General features: G+C 48.6%; 1 protein-coding gene across 3 annotated transcripts in view; it reads left to right on the top strand.

The window, feature by feature from the left end:
• The window catches only part of HOMER2 (homer scaffold protein 2), a 136,791-nt gene that overhangs the window by 25,705 nt on the left and 93,481 nt on the right, over positions 1–17,605 (top strand). The window contains exon 1 of one of the 3 annotated variants that reach the window (XM_070358370.1): positions 11,418–11,624. The exons of 1 other annotated variant lie outside the window; for it this stretch is intronic. In XM_070358370.1, the coding sequence (XP_070214471.1) occupies positions 11,620–11,624 (5 nt within the window). In that variant the 5' untranslated portion in view covers positions 11,418–11,619. Of the gene's footprint in view, positions 1–11,417; positions 11,625–12,139; positions 12,163–17,605 lie in introns of those variants that run through there. One more of the 3 variants, XM_070358369.1, reaches the window with a different exon arrangement.

Below are 17,605 nucleotides of genomic sequence, written 5' to 3'. Positions count from 1 at the left end.
CTTTCTAATGGCTCCCAAGCTTCCTTTCCCAGCTCCATGCCTACCATGTCTAACTGCCTACTGGACATATCTTGTTTATTCCTCAGTATTTGCATCTCAGCATGTCCAGAGCTGCACTCATCAGACTTCCCTGGTGACCCAGTGGTTAAGACTCCACGCCTCCACTGTAGAGGCACAGGTTTGATCCCTTGTTGGGGAAGTTCCACATGCCACATGATGCAGCCAAAAAACAAAACTGAACTCATCACCTCTCCACTCTGACCCACTGCTGCGCTCCCCTCCAGGAGTCCACATACCCTTGAGATGTGTCTTTGTGTGAACAACATCTCAAATTGGACCTCAGTGCCACACATGACTGCACCATCTTCTTAACTCATCCTCAGTCTCGTGTTTACCCCAGACGTGACTCTGGAATCTTGCCTCACCTCTCCGAACCTGCCCCATCCCATCTATTCCAGGTACAAACAGGTAGCTCCCTGTTCTACAGCTGCTGCTAGTCAGAGGCAATTCATCCACACAGCTCCCGCCCCTCTCAGAGAGCTCTAGCAGGCTTTAGAATTCTTTCTGCCCTGTGCTCAGAGGAAGTACAGCTCCTCCTTGGCTCAAAAAATTTCTTGGGTTTTTGGTTCTCCTCCGGAGTCCTAAGTCTCCAGAAAGCCTAGCCAGCGAGTGTGTTCCTACCAGTTCCCAAGCTCCTGGGGCTCTGAGTCTCACATCCACTTCTGTTGGGCACCAGGAGGCTTACAGCAGTGGCTGGCAACCCTGGATGAGCATTGGAACTACCTGGGGAGGGTTGCTGATGCCTGGCCACCAACCAAACCAATTAAATCATTCTCTCTGGAGGTGGGACCTCGGCACTGGCATCTTGTCATGGCCCTCTGGGTGATTTTAATCCTCAGCCAAGGTTTCGAATGACTGATTTAAAGCATCTATTTCCACTTTCTCTGTCCTGGGGTCTCAAAATTATGCCCATTCTCCAGCTCTCCAGCCTGACCCTTTCAAGTTCTTTTCCAGGAACTTGGAATGACACTTCTACGTTCTTGATTATTGTTCATCCAACAATTCACCCATCTCCTCTGTACCTGGCACAGGGAAACGAATATAACTATATACTCAGAGTGGGCATCTATTATGTGAGGGCACCATCCTGTATCCGTGCACTTTGATTTTCCCAACTCTTGCGTTTCCTTGGAGTGTCTGCTCTGGTCCTACTCCCGGTTCATGCCGTCCTGTGAAAAGCTCACCCCAGGGCTGCATATGACCCAGACTAAGGCAGTAAGGGCATTTCATCCTTCTGGCCACAGCAACTGGCTCAGGGATGGGCCCATGCCCCAAGCCAGGCCAGTCAGGCACAGTGCAACTCAATCCTGAGACTTTGGTTTGAACTGGTTGGGAATTTTCTCATTTCCTGCTGCTTATAAATGTGAGACTAGAGCCAAGAAGAGAGCTTGTCTGAGGATGAGCCTGGGCAGAGCAAGGAAGACCCAGGGAGGGATTCTGCCCTTGAAGGTCACCATCTAGTGGCAGAGGCTCACCTGTTGACAAGTCCCAAAGGAGCAGTGAAGGGGAAGTCAGGGAGCTGGCTCAGGGAGGTGGAGCAGCAGGACTTGAATGTCCCTGGGGGGTGCTGGTAGTGGCCAAGCTGCTCATATGGTCATTCCCATTTTGAAAATTTAATGTTTCTTTTATATTAGAGTGTAGTTAATTTACAATCTTGTGTTGGTTTCAGGTGTACACGAAAGTGGTTCAGTTGTACATATGTATCCACGTGGGGATTCCCTCGTAGCTCAGCCAATAAAGAATCTGCCTGCAATGCGGGAGACCCGAGTTCAATCCCTGAGTGGGAAAAATCCCCTGGAAAAGGAAATGGAAACCCACTTCAGTATCCTTGCCTGGAGAATCCAATGGACAGAGGAGCCTGGCAGGCTACAGTGCGTGGGATCGCAAGAGTCAGACACCGACTTAGCAACTAAACCAGCACTACCACCATTCTTCTTCAGATTCTTTTTCCATATAGGTTATTACAGAGGATTGAGTAGGTCCTTGTTGGATATGTCTTATATACAGCTGCTGCTGCTGCTAAGTCATGTCAGTCGTGTCCAACTCTGTGCGACCCCAGAGATGGCAGCCCACCAGGCTCCCCTGTCCCTGGGATTCTCCAGGCAAGAACACTGGAGTGGGCCGCCATTTCCTTCTCCAATGCATGAAAGTGAAAAGTGAAAGTGAAGTCGCTCAGTCGTGTGCAACTCTTAGCGACCTCATGGACTGCGGCCCACCGGGCTCCTCCGTCCATGGGATTTCCCAGGCAAGAGCATATATACAGCAGTGTGTCTATTTTTTTCATTAATTTTTATTTGAGTAAAGTTGCTTTGCAGTGTTGTGTTAGTTTCTGCTGTACAGCAAAGTGAATCAGCCGTATGTATACATATATCCCCTCTCTTTGGGATTTCCTCCCATTTAGGTCACCAAAGAGGATTGAGTAGAGCTCCCTGTGCTGTACAGTAGGTTCTCATTAGCTGTCTATTTTATACACAGTAGTGCATATATGTCAGTCCCAATCTCCCCATTCATCTCCCCTATCCATTTCTGGTTTTGCCTCCTTAAATTCTTCGTGGAGGCAGCCAGTGAGGTCCAGCCTCTCCTGGAGGCTGGATTGTTGGATGCTTGATCTCTCTGCTCAGCAGCTGAGCTTCCCAGGGCCCTGCATCACAGGAGATCCCTGGTCCTCCCGCCTCATTCAGGCTCCCATCCCTTACTGGAGGCTAATAGAGACCCTTCCTCTCTTTTTCTGGCCTTGGCTGGAACCTTGCCTAGATTCTCCTAACAGACTCTTCTTGCCTCCAGTCTCGGCCCCTCTGGACCATGCTCCCTACTGCTGCCAGAGACTGTAAGATGCTAATCTGATCACACCAGCCTCCTATTTCAAAACTCTCACATGCTCCCTGTGGCTGTCAGAATCAGGTCCAAACTCCTTAACATTCCCCTGAGGTCTTTCACAAGGTAGTACCAACCCACCTCTCCTGCCTGGCCACTTCCTTCTTGTTGTTACTGCTTAGTCGTTAAGTTGTGTCTGACTCTTTGTGACCCTATGGACTGTAGCCCACCAGGCTTCTTTGTGCATGGGATTTCCCAGGCAAGTATACTGGAGTAGGTTGCCATTTCCTTCTCCTGGGCATCTTCCCCAAAATCCACATCTCCTGTATTGGCAGGCGGATTCTTTACCACTGAGCCATCTGGGAAGCCACTTCTTACCACACACTATTGAGCTAAACACGTGGACATTCCCTGTATGAGTCATACTCTTTAATGTCCCTGTGACTTAGCAAGTGCTGGTCTATTTGCAGGAATTGACCTTCTCTCCCATACAGCCGTTAAGATCCAGTTCAGGTGTCCCCTTTTTGAAGCCTTCCCCAGATAAAGCCAGTATCTCATGGGACTTTATTCATACCTTGGTTACATTACATTTTACTTATTAGATTGTTTGAGCACATAGATTGTCAGATTGTCTGATCTATGTCAGAATAGGGGCTAAGGTTAAACGAATGAATGAATGAGTGTTGTCAGAATCCTGAGGCATCTAGAACAGATAGACTTACCCAAATAGGAAGAGGAGAGAACAAGTAGCAATGTTGGAAACCATTCAGAGCTTGTCTCTCCAAGAGCAGATCCTTGGCTAGATCAGAAGTAGGTGCTGGAGCTGGCATCTTAAAGAGATGGCCCATAGTCTTCTCTGACCCTTAGGTGCCCTTCAGGGACACCCTGAAGCTATGAAGAGCTTTGGACACAGGTTGGCAACATGTTACTGGGCAGGAAATGCATGAGCTGTTTCCATACAGTTTCAGAATCTTCAAACCAACTCTACTAAACTTTAAATTACCAACTCTATAAATACCATTATAACAGTATTAATTCAGTCACAATAAAGAATGAAAAGTTTACCCTGGTCCCCCGTGATAACCAGTCATAATAATAATACTTGAAATGTATTCAGAATGTACAGTATATTCAATGGACATGAATTTGAACAAACTCTGGGAAATAGTGGAGGACAGAGGAGCCTGGCATGCTGCCGTCCGTGGGGTCGTAAAGAGTCGGACATGACGTGGTGACTGAACGGCAATAACAAATACCAAGGAACTCAGCTAAGCACTTTACATGTTTTCTCATTTCATCTTCCAGTCCAGTGAGGTATCCCCATTTTACAGGTGAGAGAACTGAGGCTCAGAGAGGTTGAACAGCTTGCTAAGCATCACAGAGACAGTCAGTGGCAGGGCTGAGACACAGGCCAAGTCTGTCTGACTCCAGTGTTTGTGCTTCTACCCTGTGTTCCTTCTGCTATCCCAACAAATCAGACTTTTCGTTTTCTATACTTCCAAGCCTTGTCCATGCAGACTAGTAGCTTTTACCTAATTATAGCTACAGCACAGTGAATATAATAACATGGATGATTTTCTGAATTTAACTTTATATCACAATACACACCCAGTCCATCACCAAGTCCTGTCAAGTCTCCCTCCAAAATACACTGATCTATAATCCACTTCCCTTCCTCTCAGCCCTTGTCTTCTGTCTGGGTTTCTGCTAGAGCCTCTTAACTGGTCTCCCTACTTTCACTCTTGTCTCGTCCTTATCTCTTCTCCTCCCAGTAGCCAGAGTGAGCTTCAAAAAATGTAAACCAGACCATTCTCCAACCTGTCAGTGTGGTTGGATAAATGCCGTTAACCCTTCATCAGGGCCCTGGGGACCGCTCCCATCTCATCTCCTGCCTTGCTAAACTCCGTGCACTCTAACTACACTAACCCTGCAGAATTTCCCAGCCTTCTTCACCTCTGTGCTCCTCTGTCTAGGACCTCTTCCCTCCACCATATCCTGCCCTTTGTTCTTTAGGCCGTTTTTTTTTAATGTGACCATTTTTTTAAGTCTTTGTTGAATTTGTTACAGTATTGCTTCTGTGTTTTATGTTTTGTTTTTTTGGCCAAGAGGCATGTTGGATCTTAGCTCCCCAACCAGGGATCAGAACCCATATCCCCTGCTCTGGAAGGCTAAGTCTTAACCACTGGACCCCCAGGTAAATTCCCAGGCCTGTTCTTAAATGCTTCCTCAAAGAGGCTATTCCTGACAACCCCTCTCAACCTACATTAGGACCATTTTATTCACACAGATAACAGTTTTTATCAGATAACAGATAAATGTTTCTGATTTTTTAATATTTCCACCCACTCTTATAGTTCCATGATATTATAGAAGTACTTTGTCTCTTTTGCTGAGCACTTTATCCCTAAAACTCATCACAGTACCAGGCACATAGGAGATGATTAATATTTCTTGAAAGAATATTTTTCTATGTTACTATCTAGAAATATAGTACAAATTATATCACAGATATAATCTTAATAGCTGTAAAATATACCTGATCATTACCTGTTTAATTAATGACTTTAATAAGACACTTGTTTCATATGTAGTGGAGAGAAGGGTTAGAAGACAAAAAAGGTGAAGTCCCTGGATTAGCAATACCAGAAATCTGAACACACTAATATTATACATATGCACCGTGAGCCTAATTTTGCTGTTGAAAGAAGAAACATACATGGATTACAGGTTCTGAAATCAATCAACAGCATTGCTTTTAAAAATAGAACAGAATGGAAAATGTCTGAATGCTTTGCAGGTGAGAATTGCTTTGTGTAACTTTCACTTACATATATAATTTTTGTTTCCATTTTGTCTAGGTATAACTGTAGATAAAGTGGAAGTACCTGCCTGGCCACAGTGTAAAATCTGTTTCTTACTGTAGGTTGCAATTTTTTTTAAAAAATGGAAAAGCAAGATTTTGATGCATTGCTTTTGGAGTTATGCAGACAATTTCAAGTCCCAGACATTCCCTGGTGAGGTTCTTGTTCAGTGTTCCACACGTTCACCTTTCTGAGATGACCAGTGACTGGACTACTTGCAGGATTCTAGTATACAGGAAACTCCCAAGGCTACTTTCTTTTATTTGGTACCAATTTTAGATTTACAGAAAGGTTGCAAAGACAGTATAGGGAGTTCCTATGTATCCCCAGTTTTCCCCCATTGAAAATTTAAAAAAAATCTTTTTGGCTGCACTACACAGCATGTGGGATCTTAGTTTCCCAACCAAAGATCAAACCCACACCCCCTGCATTGGAAGGGTGAAGTCTTAACCGCTAAACCATGAGGGACGTCCGTCCCTATTGTTAACATCTTACCTTACCATGGAATGTGTGGCATAAGGAAGAAACCAACACTGATACATTACTATTAACTAAATTCCAGATTTTATTTGGATTTCAAAATTTTTTCTTCTTTCTCTTCCAGGATCTAAATACAGTATTTAGTAAATCATCATGTCATCACGTTGGGGCTTCCCTGGTAGCTCAGACGGTAAAGAATCTGCCTGCAATGCAGGAGACCTGGGTTTGATCCCTGGGTCAGGAAGACAGGAAGATCCCCTGGAGAAGGGACTGGCAACCCACTCTAGTATTCCTGCCTGGGAAATCCCATGGACAGAGGAGCCTGGTGGGCTATGACCCCCATGGGGTTGCAAAGAGGCAGATACAACTGAGTGACTAACACTCAGCAGCCAAATACTAACTCATGTCACCTTAGTTTCTTCTGGTCTGTGACAGTTTCTCAGTCTTTTCTTGCTTATCATGACCTTGACAGTTTGGCAGAGTACTGATCAGGAATTTTCTAGAATGTCCCTCAGTGTGGATTTGTCTGGTGTGTTTATCATGATTGTTGTTGTTCAGTTTCTAAGTCGTGTCCTGTTCTTTCGAGACCCCTGCAAGCCTGCCAGGCTCCTCTGTCCATGGGATTTCCCAGACAAGAATACTGGAATGGATTGCCATTCCCTTCTCCCGGGGATCGTCCCAACCCAGTGACTGAACCCGAATCTCTTGCCTTGGCAGGTGGATTCTTTACCACTGAGCCATCAGGGAAGTGACCCTTTCACGATTAGGTTATGGGCTTAGGGAAAAATAACATACAGGTGAAGTCTTCTTCTCTTCACATCCCATCAGAGGGTATGCGATTCCAACATGGCTTGTCACCGGCAATGTTAACCTGGATCACCCGGTCAAGGTAGTGTCTATCCGGTTTCTCCACTGTGAAGTCGCTGTTTTTCCCTTCCCATTCTCTCTTCTTTAGAAACAAAGCACTAAGATGCTAAGACCAGCTTACTCTTCAGGAGGTAGAGGAGGGGAGTGTTAACCGCTACCTCCTGGAGGGGAGAGTACCTACACATATTATTTGAGATTCTTCTGTAGAGAAGATTGGTTTCTTCCCACTTATTTAATAATTTACATCAGCATGGATTCGTGTGTATTTATGTTACATTTTGCATTATAATCCTATACAGTGTTATTTATCATATTGCCAAAATTTTTCCAGCTTTGGCCATTGGAAGCTCTTTCAGTTAGCTCCTGTATCCCTTCAGCACACACCCAGCCCTTGGGTTGTTTTTTGTTTTGTTTTGTATCTCCTTACTTTGTGGTACTACAAGATGCTCTGTGCTGGTTTTCATTTTTCCTGCCTTAGACTACTATCAGCCATTTCTCCAGGAGCTAGCTTTTGGGAGACAAGAAGCCAGAGATGTGGACCACAAACCTCTTAGGCACAGGAGCTGCCCAGGATGCCTGGGAGAATTCATTTGCAGTACAGAGGAAGGGCACACGTGGAGCTGCTCTCTGTTTTCCTTAATTTCGCAGGTTCATGTAGCTCTCTGGTGAGCAATCAACAGTTATCCAGTTTGCCCCTGTTGGAGGCCAGGGTGTCCTTCCCGTGCCACCTATCAGATTCCGGAGCCTCTGCTGCCCACACAGAATGGCAGGAATTCCAGGTCCCTGAGGTTGTGCAGGTCAAGACATGGCCTCCCAGACTTCTGCATCTCTGCCCTGCTCATTTCCAACTCTGGGCCTGTTAAAACACTAGTTTTTATTTTCCCAAGGCTATCAAGTTTGCCTTCTACCCCGCCTCCTCTCTCTCGTGCACATTCAGTAAGTGTCCTTTCTTTCCTTAGAAAAAGAGCCCATGGGACGGACTTCCCTGGAGGTGCAGTGATCCAGACTTCACCTTCCAGTGCGGGGTGTGCAGGTTTGGCCCTTGGTGGGGGAGGGAGCTAAGATCCCACGTGCCTCATGGCCAAAGAAACAAAACATAAAACAGAAGCAATATTGTAACAAATTCAATAAAGACTTTTAAAATGGTCCACATTAAAAAAAAAAAAACAACTAAAAGAAAAAAGAGCCCACCAGGCAAGGGTTCCCTCCACCTCTCTCACCTTCCCCTCTAGACCCTCCACCCCTCTCCAAGGCCAGCGCCTCTGCCTGGCCTGGACCCCATCCGCCTGCTTTCCCCAGGACTGCCCCTTTTCACATCTTCAGTCTTGTCCTGCATCACTGACTCCTCTTGCTCAACCTAAAAGAATCCTGAAGTCTCTTGGCCTAAAAAGACTCTCCTTGGCCTCACCTCAACATCCAGTCAGCATGGAATCTCTCCCTTTGACTATAGGACTTTTTAAAAAAAATATTCATTTATTTATTTGGCTGCATCAGGTCTTTGTTGCGAATTCTTGAGGCATATGGGACCTAGATCCCTAATCCCTGGGCCCCATGCATGGGGAACTCCATCTTAGTCACTGGACCGCTAGGCGTCTCAACTGTGAGACTCTTGAACAGGAAGGACTGGGGCCACAAAGACCATGTTGATGGGCAATATTTCACAGAAAAAGGGTTACTGTGTTGGCTTCAATGGAGGGAGGAGGCACTAATAGGGAAATTAAATGGCCTCTTTCTAGGGAAAATTCCAAGATGATGAAATACTGCTGGCAAGAACTGGAAGCTTAGACAAGGCTCTGGGCATCTGGGAAAGCTCCTGAGAGGCAGCTCCCAACCTAGGCCTGGAGTTGGGGGTGAAGGAGAGGAGTGTCCCCCAGGGACAGCAGCCTGAAACTGGTCGGAAGGAGGGACATCCATTTCCCACTCTTGTCTGATCCACCCTTTCCTATAGGGAAGCTTTGGTCACGGTCACTTTAATCCCAGCGTATTTAACCTTACCGGGCTTATACCTCCCGCACCGTCCTGCTTTTTGCTGACTGTGTGAAGCAGCCCAGGTGATTCAGCACCTGTAATGGCCTCAGTACCTCTTCCCAAGCTAACTTGGGTGTTGCCCTTTCCACTGGTGGAGCCAAAGGAAACTCCCACTCAGGGTTGGGGACACTGCTTGGTCCAGTGCACCATGAGTCTATTCTCCAATCCTCCTACTCCAGTTCAGCAGGCTTCTAGTCCTCTTTCCTGACTCCTCCCTTTGATACTGCTGGGAACTCCCACCCCCACCCCCAACCCTACCAGCTTCACCTGGCCTTTGGAATTCAGCTGGTGATGAGTTTCCTCCAGGATCAAATGCTTATCCAGTCCTGGCTCTGTGTGTTGTGTACTAAGTTGCTTCAGTTGTGTATGACTCTTTGTGACATTGTGGACTGTAGCCCACCAGGCTCCTCTGTCCATAGGATTCTCCAAGCAAGAATACTGGCATGGGTTGCCATGCCCGCCTCCAGGGGATCTTCCTGACCCAGGAATCGAATGTGGGTCTCTTATGTCTCCTGCATTGGTAGCGGGTTCTTTACTACTAGCGCCACCTGGGAACAGACTTACTTGTGCTTACAGACCCTGGCCAATTCTGTTTATCTGTGGCCTAGCCTATTCACTCATTCATTCATTCAACAAATGTTTTATGGAGGACTTTAGGCGCTGGAGATGCAGTGATGAGCAAAATTTATAACAGCTTCATAGAGTGTGCAGATGTGCCTGGGAGATGGTTGAATTATTAATTTTACAGACATTACACACAGTGAGTACAATGAAGAAAAAGTACAGGGGTTCACAGTCTTGTTTGGGGCATTAGAAAAAGATTACACAAGGAAGGGACAGTTTAACTGAGATTTGAAAATGAGTAGGAATTGACAAGGCAAAGGGGTTGGGGTGTCAGAGACAAGAGAGGAAAGTATCTTCTCAGACTAAGAACAGCAGGGGCTGAAGGGAGGATGGCCAGTTGGCTGCTGCACAGGAAGCAAGGGGACAGAATGCAAGGAGAGGGAGATGGAGGCACCCTGAGGCCAGGCCTTTGAGCACATTCAGTATCTTGTCTTCATCCTAAGGATGGTGTGAAGGAGATAGGATCAGGTCTGTAATTGAGACAATTACTCATAGCGGGTCACCAGTCCCAGGAGGAGACCTTGAGGGTTCCCAGGTAAAGCTGTGGTTCCAGGAAACAGGAGGGTAGGCTTTGGGTGGTGGCCCTGCTTCATATGCTTGTCCCTCGACTTTTGTTTACTGTCCTGAGTAAAGAAATACTGACCAGGCTCAGGTGGGCAGCATGTTCTCAGGAGAAAATGATCCTGTGAAGGGCCCAGAGTGGAGATGAAGGTTAGGTTAGTCCGGTGCCGCCTTTAGTAGGGGATCAGGACCTGACGTAGACAGAGGACTCAGCGATCGCTCTTCTTGAAGCTCCACCCGTACGATCTCAATTTCCTTTGCTCTAAGCACCCCACTCCAGTACTCTTGCCTGGAAAATCCCATGGACAGAGGAGTCTGGCGGGCTGCAGTCCATGGGGTCGCTAAGATTCGGACACGACTGAGCGACTTCACTTTCACTTTTCAGTTTCATGCATTGGAGAAGGAAATGGCAACCCACTCCAGTGTTCTTGCTTGGAGAATCCCAGGGACCTGGGGAGCCTGGTGGGCTGCTGTCTATGGGGTCGCATAGAGTCGGACACGACTGAAGCGACTTAGCAGCAGCAGCAAGCCAAGTTTAAGCCTCCTGAAAAGCGATTATGCTGTAATCGGGAGACCCCAACCCATCTTTGCCCACAGAAGAGCCCAGAACACCTGCGGCGGGTGTAGGATCCGGAATTTCATGGTGGGGGTGCCCTGAGCCAAACCCCTGGAGTGGACCCGCAAGATGAAAGGGGGCTTCAGGGCGGCACACGGCCGTGCCTATCGCAGATTCTGAAGACTTTGGGCTCAAAGCTGAATGTATGTCCTTGGGCAAGTCACTTCCTCTCCTGGGGCCTCGTTCCTGCAACTGCAAACGAAGGGTCGCCCAAGTCCTCTCAGTCCCACAGGCTGAATGCTTGCTCTGGCACTGCGCCAAGCCCCTCGGTGGGCACGGGGCGGGAGAGTGCCAGTGCCGGGTCTCCGAGGGAAAGGGGTGGGGAGCCCGGGAGGCGGGTGGCGACCGCGGGGCGGCGCCCGGGGACACCGCACACCCCGCTGTGCCCCCCACCCCTTGGCTGGGCGCCGAGTCCCGGGGGCCACAAGGTTACGTAAGGAGCCGGGCGGGGGGAGCGGGGCGGGGCGGGCGCCGCCCGAGCGCGACCGCCCAGCCCCCGGCGGCCCAGCCCCCGCCCTCCAGCCCGCCCGCGCCTGGTGGCGGCGGCGGCGGTAGTGGCAGCCGCGCAGCCCCGCGGAATGGAGCGGCGCCGGGGCTGAGCCGGGCGCGCAGGGGCCGCCGCATGTGCTGCGCGGGGAGCGGCTGCAGAGCCGGCGGAGAGCGAACGCGAGAGGCCCCGTCGGAGCGGCCGCCGGAGCAGCGCCGGAGATGGGGTGAGTGAGCCCGCGCCGCGCGCGCCCCGCGTGGCACCCCGAGGGGCTGCGGTGCCCCGGCTCGCGTCCCTAGGCTCGAAGCCCCCCTGGGCGAACCGGCCTCTACTCCCAGCACCGGGAGCCTGGAGCCAGCGCGCAGCCAGCTCCGGAGAGCCTGGGGCCGCCCGACCCCGCGCTCTCCGCCCCGGAGCGCGGACACCGGGCAGGGGCACCCCGGCCTGGGCGCGTACTTTCCGCGCAGCGCGCGTGGCCTTCGCCCTCTAAGGCAGCCCGGGCGCGGGGGCACCGGGCGGGGACAAGCACACTGGCCGGCCTCCCTGCTTCTGCCATTCCGCTGCGGTCCCTTCGCTCCAGGCGCGATCAACTCCAGGGCCTGTGTTTGGGAGTCTAAGAAGCAGTTTGTCTGTCTCCACAGTTGGGATTTATTACGTACAAAATGGAAATCGAAGTTTTCCTGGAAAGGGAACACGCCAGATAACAATAACCCCCTGCATAGGAATAGTGGACTTTATGCTTTGATATGACGGAGGATGTGTAGGTAAGGCTTCAATCTTTGAACAACTGAGTAGATGCTCAGGAGAGAAGTTGAAGCACTGTGTCGAAGTGACTAATGCATCCGAGTATATAAAGTAATTTAAAAAGCAGGGTTGATTTCTCCTTGGCGTCTCTCTGAGCAGTAGGCGCTGTGAGTCAGGGAGCCGCTGCGTTAATAACACAATTAACTCCGTGCATCTGCTCACCCGATGTAAGCACATATTGATGATGTGCTGTGCAGGTTCTGGGAGTGGTTTTTATTCCCATTTTACAGATAAGGCAGCAGAGGCCTGAAGTGGTTGGGTGACTTCTCCCAGGTTGAGCAGGCAGCGGATGAGTGTTTGTAGAATGACCCCTGAGCGCAGGGGCAGACTGCCAGCGCAGCCTGACAGTGGGCTTGGGGTGGGTGGGTGGTGTGTACCTGAAGGGGAGTTCCTGAATCTCTGTGTCCCCTGCTGCTGAACTGAGCGCCCTTCACACATTCCTCAAGACCTAAAGACTTCTGCGGGGTGGTAGGTCTAGAGAGCTTACTTTCCTGGGCAGGATTGGTGAGCAGCAGAAAGGGGAAGGGGCCTCCTGGTGGTCTGACCGGGCTCCCCCCGTGGCTTCATTGTGCCTTAGTCCTTACCAGTTTGTGGAGTCATTTTACCCAGTGAATTTTTACCTCTAGGGTCTGTAAAGTGTTTGGAGGAACCAGAGGGAAGCTGAAATGAATTTTGAGAAGAGAAGTGTGAGAACTCCAGACCGACGTGAGCAGGTTGGGGGCGGGGGGCGGGGTGCAGAGAGGAGCCTGGAGATTTGCTGAAGACACTGGTGCTGATCCAGATTTCACACGGAGGAAGCTGTGAGTGGTTTTTACCAGAGGCACCCTGGCTGGGAAGCTGTTTTCCTGTAACATTTCCAGTGACCTCTTGGTTGGCTATGAAATGGCTGCTCTTTGTGCAGTGGGAACCTTTGAGGTTCTCATATTTCATACTTAAAAAAAAAATGTATAGAAAGAAGGAGTTGGCAAATGTAGGTCTCAAGATGGAAGATAAAAGGAACCTGGTAATTTTAACTCTCTCTGTACACCCCCTGCCCCCCGCCCCCACTCCCAGCCAACACAAAAACCAACCCAACACACTGGTGGGATCAAAAACAAATATTGAAGCTCCGTGGTTGAGATCAAATGGTTCTGTGGAAATGAAAATGTTTACTCATAAAAGCTTAAAGAAAATGTCAGAAAATAATTTTTGTTTGTAGAGAAGCCGGAGGAGTAGCTTGGGGATTTTGTTTAAATACTGAATATGTCTTTCATGTAATTTTAACATCATCTGATAAATGTCTGTTACTCACTTCTCGTAGGTAAGGGTTGGTTGGTAACTCCTACCTACTTCTGCCATTTTTAATATATCCACCTCTTCTATAATTTATGTGAACATACAAACCATGGCTGTAAATTGAGATGGAGCTAAGGGCTGGGTAAGCTATTCACACAGAGGAGGGAGCCATTTTCACCAAAAATAGAACCAATGTCATCCTTTCCGAGAGTTGAGTAGGATGGAGGGGGATGAACTAAGAAAGGGCAGCCAGTAGAAAAGCTTGCTGTGATTTTACAGCTTTGTCACAGCTCTACTGTGTAGACATGACCAAAATTTAAAAGGTGGGGGAGAGGAATCAAGCCTGAGTTTCTCTCTCCCCCACTTAAGATGCTTTTCCTCATTCAGAAGTTCACTGCTATTTCCCGCTTCGCTTCTGAGAAGTATTGTGCATTGTGTGTCTGTTTCTCCAGGAAAGTTGTGTTTTCACTCCCCAAGGAAGTTGTTTCCTACTTTCTTCCTTCCTCAGATCTCCCTCTTCTCCCGCCACACACATCTTGCTTCCCTTTTCATTGACAAAAGACAGCCACAGTCCAAGAAGTGCCTCACCAACACTCCCCACCCTCACGCCTACAGTCCCGTGTGTGGCCACCCCCGTGTTTTCCCTCCTACCTGTTGTCCTGCCAGAGGCTCTCCCCTCCTGGACGACCAGCCATCACATCCCCTTTCACCTTGTCAGGGAACATTTCTTGTTTTCTCCCCTCCATCTGTCTCTAGGGTCTTTCCTATCTGTACAAACATGCTTTGGTCCAGTGCTGTCCCATGGAACTTTCCACACTGATGGAAACATTCTTATCTGCATGGTCCTGTACGGTGGTCACCAGCTACCTGCAGCTGTGGGGCACTTGAAATGTGGCTAGGGTGACTGAGACCTAAATTTTTTAAGTTTGAATAGCCACACGTGGCTAGTGGAGCCACCATGTTAGATAGCACAGCTTAGCGTCTCTCATTTTATTGGGTTGGCCAAAAAGTTCATTTGGGTTTTTCTATACCATCTCATGGAAAAACCTGAACAAAATTCTTGGCCAACCTGATACATCCCTGTCCTTCTTCTGTTCCACTTCTTTGCTCCCCTTTACCTGAGAACATCTCAAAAGAGAAGCCCGAAACCACCGTCTCCATTCATCTCCTCTGCCTGCCATTTGTCAGCCCTTCATAGCTTGTAGTCTGGCTTCTGAACTGCCAGGCCACTGATGAGCTGCATGTTGTCAGACCTCTGTCCTTGTCTTCCTCCCCTCCTCAGTAGTGTTCCTCCCCTGTGGCCACTCCCTCCCCCTCCCCTCCACACTCTCTTGGGTTTCCCTTCCGGTCCTGATGACTCCTCTTCAGTCTCCCTGCTGGTTGCTCCTCTGTCTGACCTCAGAGTGATGGGGTTGCTTAGGTCCTGGTCCTGGTTCCTTTTTGCTGTCCACACTCTCTTCCTTGGTGATGTTATCCCATCCCTCCATGGCTTTCAGTACTATCTATATGCTGGCAACTCCCATATTTATATTTCTTTCTTTTTTTTAATGTTTATTTTATTTACTTGGCTGTGCCAGGTCTTAGTTACAGCTCTTGTGATCCTCCATTGTCGTTGCAGCATGTAGGATTTTTAGTTGTGGCACTAGATCAGGGATCTAGTTTCCTGACTAGGGGTTGAACCCAGGCCCCCTGCATTGGGAGCTTGGAGTGTTAACCACTGGACCACCAGGGAAGTACAGCCCTTTCCCAGGGCTTCCTGCTATTGTTCATGCACAGAGCTCCCCAAACCTCTCCTTCCCTCTGTCTCTTCCATCCCCAGTCCTTGGCCCCACCGTCCACCCACTTGTAAGAGTCATCCTTGATTCTTCTCTTTCTCACCCCTGATATACAGGCTGTCAGTGGGTCCCCGGGGTTCTGCTCCTGGGATATTATCTGGGGGTGCATTCACCTCTCCCTAGAATCACAGCTCCTACCCTACCCCTGGCCATTCACCTCCATCCTGGACTAACTTCCTCACAGGTACCCCCAGCATCCACTCTGGGGTGTCTCCGGTCCACTCTGCACACAGGAGCCCAGGTGATGAGTCACGCCACTTTTCAATCAGGTCATACCCCTCTTTGCCTTAAGCCTCTGCCTGCTGACAAGAGGTTGTCCTGTGCCCTCTCCTCCCAGCCCCTCTGGCCTCCCTCCCTGCCTTCTGCTGACCCTGGCCTCCTTTCTTTTCTTGCCCTGCCTGGGAGGGCTTTGAATTCGTTCTTCCCTCCATCTGGAATGCTTTTGCCCCGGCTCTGCAGAAACCTTCCTCCTTCTCATCCTTGGCATTTGGGCATCGAGATCACCTGCTCAGGGTCTTTTCTAACCACCCCTGTCACCTGATGAGGTGGCTACACTTTGTTCCCACCATTGTTCACCACACCTGCTGTTGTTTGGGTTCTTTGTGCTTGTTTATCATCTGCCTTCCCCAATAGTATCCCGAGAGGATAAGGTATTACGTTCTTCACCAGTGAATCCCAACACCTAGCACCATGTCTTGCCCCTAATAGGCTTCCAATAAATTTTTTGATTGAGTCAATGCTTGAAGTGGTGGGCAGCCTTGCCTGGATGCCAGCCTAGAAGTCGTGATAATTTCTGGATTACCTTTTATATAGCATGCTTAATTGAGAGTTGCAAGGGCCAAGAGAGAAGGAAATCACATTTGGAGACAGTTTTCTTTTAATGCTGAAGCACACTGTTTAGCTTTTATTGTGACTTGGGTTAATTTTCAGGCTGTCGGCTGTCACCCGAGCATTGGGGTTGTAAATTGTCTTTCTACCTGCCTGCAGAAGGCTAAGAGAAAAGCCAGCTTGTGTGCTGTTGTGACTTTGGGATGATTTTGTCAGTGTTTACAAACAACATCTACTGTATTTCTGTTTGGCTTCAATTTACACTCATTTGTTTTGTTCAGCCAAGATTACGTTGCACTTGGTTATCTAACACCGGGGGCCTTCGCTTGGTAATCTATACTGGTTTGCTTTCTTCTGATGATCATTCCTTCTCCTTTAGTTTTCCACTCCTCTTGAATCACACCTAATTTCATAGTTCTTGCAAGTTAGAGACTTTTGTGGAGGGGGAGGTTTGTGTTGACTAAAATAAATAACAGGCTCTCGAATATATTGAGGACACTTGTCTTCCCTTGGTTCTGTTATGGGTTTCTTTGTGTGTGTGTGTGTGTGTGTGTGTGTGTGTGTGTGTGTGTGTGTTTTGGCCACACACCATGGCTTGCAGGATCTCACTTCCCCGACCAGGGATTGAACCCCAGCCCATGGCAGTACAAGTGCAGAATCCTAATCATTGGACTACCAGGAAATTAATCTGTTGTGGGTTTTTTTGTTTTTGTTTTAATTTTTTTAATTTATCTTTGGCTGGTAACTTTGCCGCTGCTCTAGGGCTTTCTCTAGTTGTGGCTAGCAGGGGCTACTGTCTAGTTGCTGGGCATGGGCTTTGCATTGTAGTGGCTTCTCTGTGAAGCACGGGCTCCATGGTGCACAGGCTTAGCTGCCTCACGGCATTTGGGATCTTCCCAGACCAGGGATCAAACCTGTGTCATCTGCTTTGGTAGGCAAGGCAGATTCTTAACCACTGGACCACCAGGAATGCCTTCTTGTGGGTTTTTTAAACTTGACTTCCTGAGGTCTCAAGCTCGTCGTCTGTAAGGCAGTTGGAGAATCTGTTGAGGATCCAGGATGAGCAGACCTACCAGTTGGTTGCTGCCCTTGTGGAGTTTATACTTTAGAAGGAAAACATAAGCCACATACACAAGTGCCAACTATATGTGTGAGTTTAAACAAAATGCTGTAATCCATAGGGTGTCAGAGGAACTATCGGGGGAACATAAGAAAGATTCCCCAGTACACTAGGCAGAAATGCTTAGGGAGACCCTTAACATGTCGGATCATCCTCATTGTTTAGACAGTCCTTAGTGTCACCCTTCGTGTCAGAGCTGGAAAAATACACAGTGCTTGGCATGGGGTAGATAACAAGTAGATATGTGCCGAATGAATGAATGACTCATTTTGGGTTGACTTTCACTTTGGGAAAATGCTGTCATGCTTACTGGAAACAGTCCTGAAACTCCTGACTTGGTTTTAG

The sequence above is a fragment of the Bos mutus genome, chromosome 21, assembly GCF_027580195.1.
Source record: "Bos mutus isolate GX-2022 chromosome 21, NWIPB_WYAK_1.1, whole genome shotgun sequence".
In the NCBI taxonomy this organism is placed as follows: Eukaryota; Metazoa; Chordata; class Mammalia; order Artiodactyla; family Bovidae; genus Bos; species Bos mutus.
The sequence above is the reverse complement of the archived record's forward strand: the minus strand, read 5'-3'. Positions and strand labels throughout refer to the sequence as shown.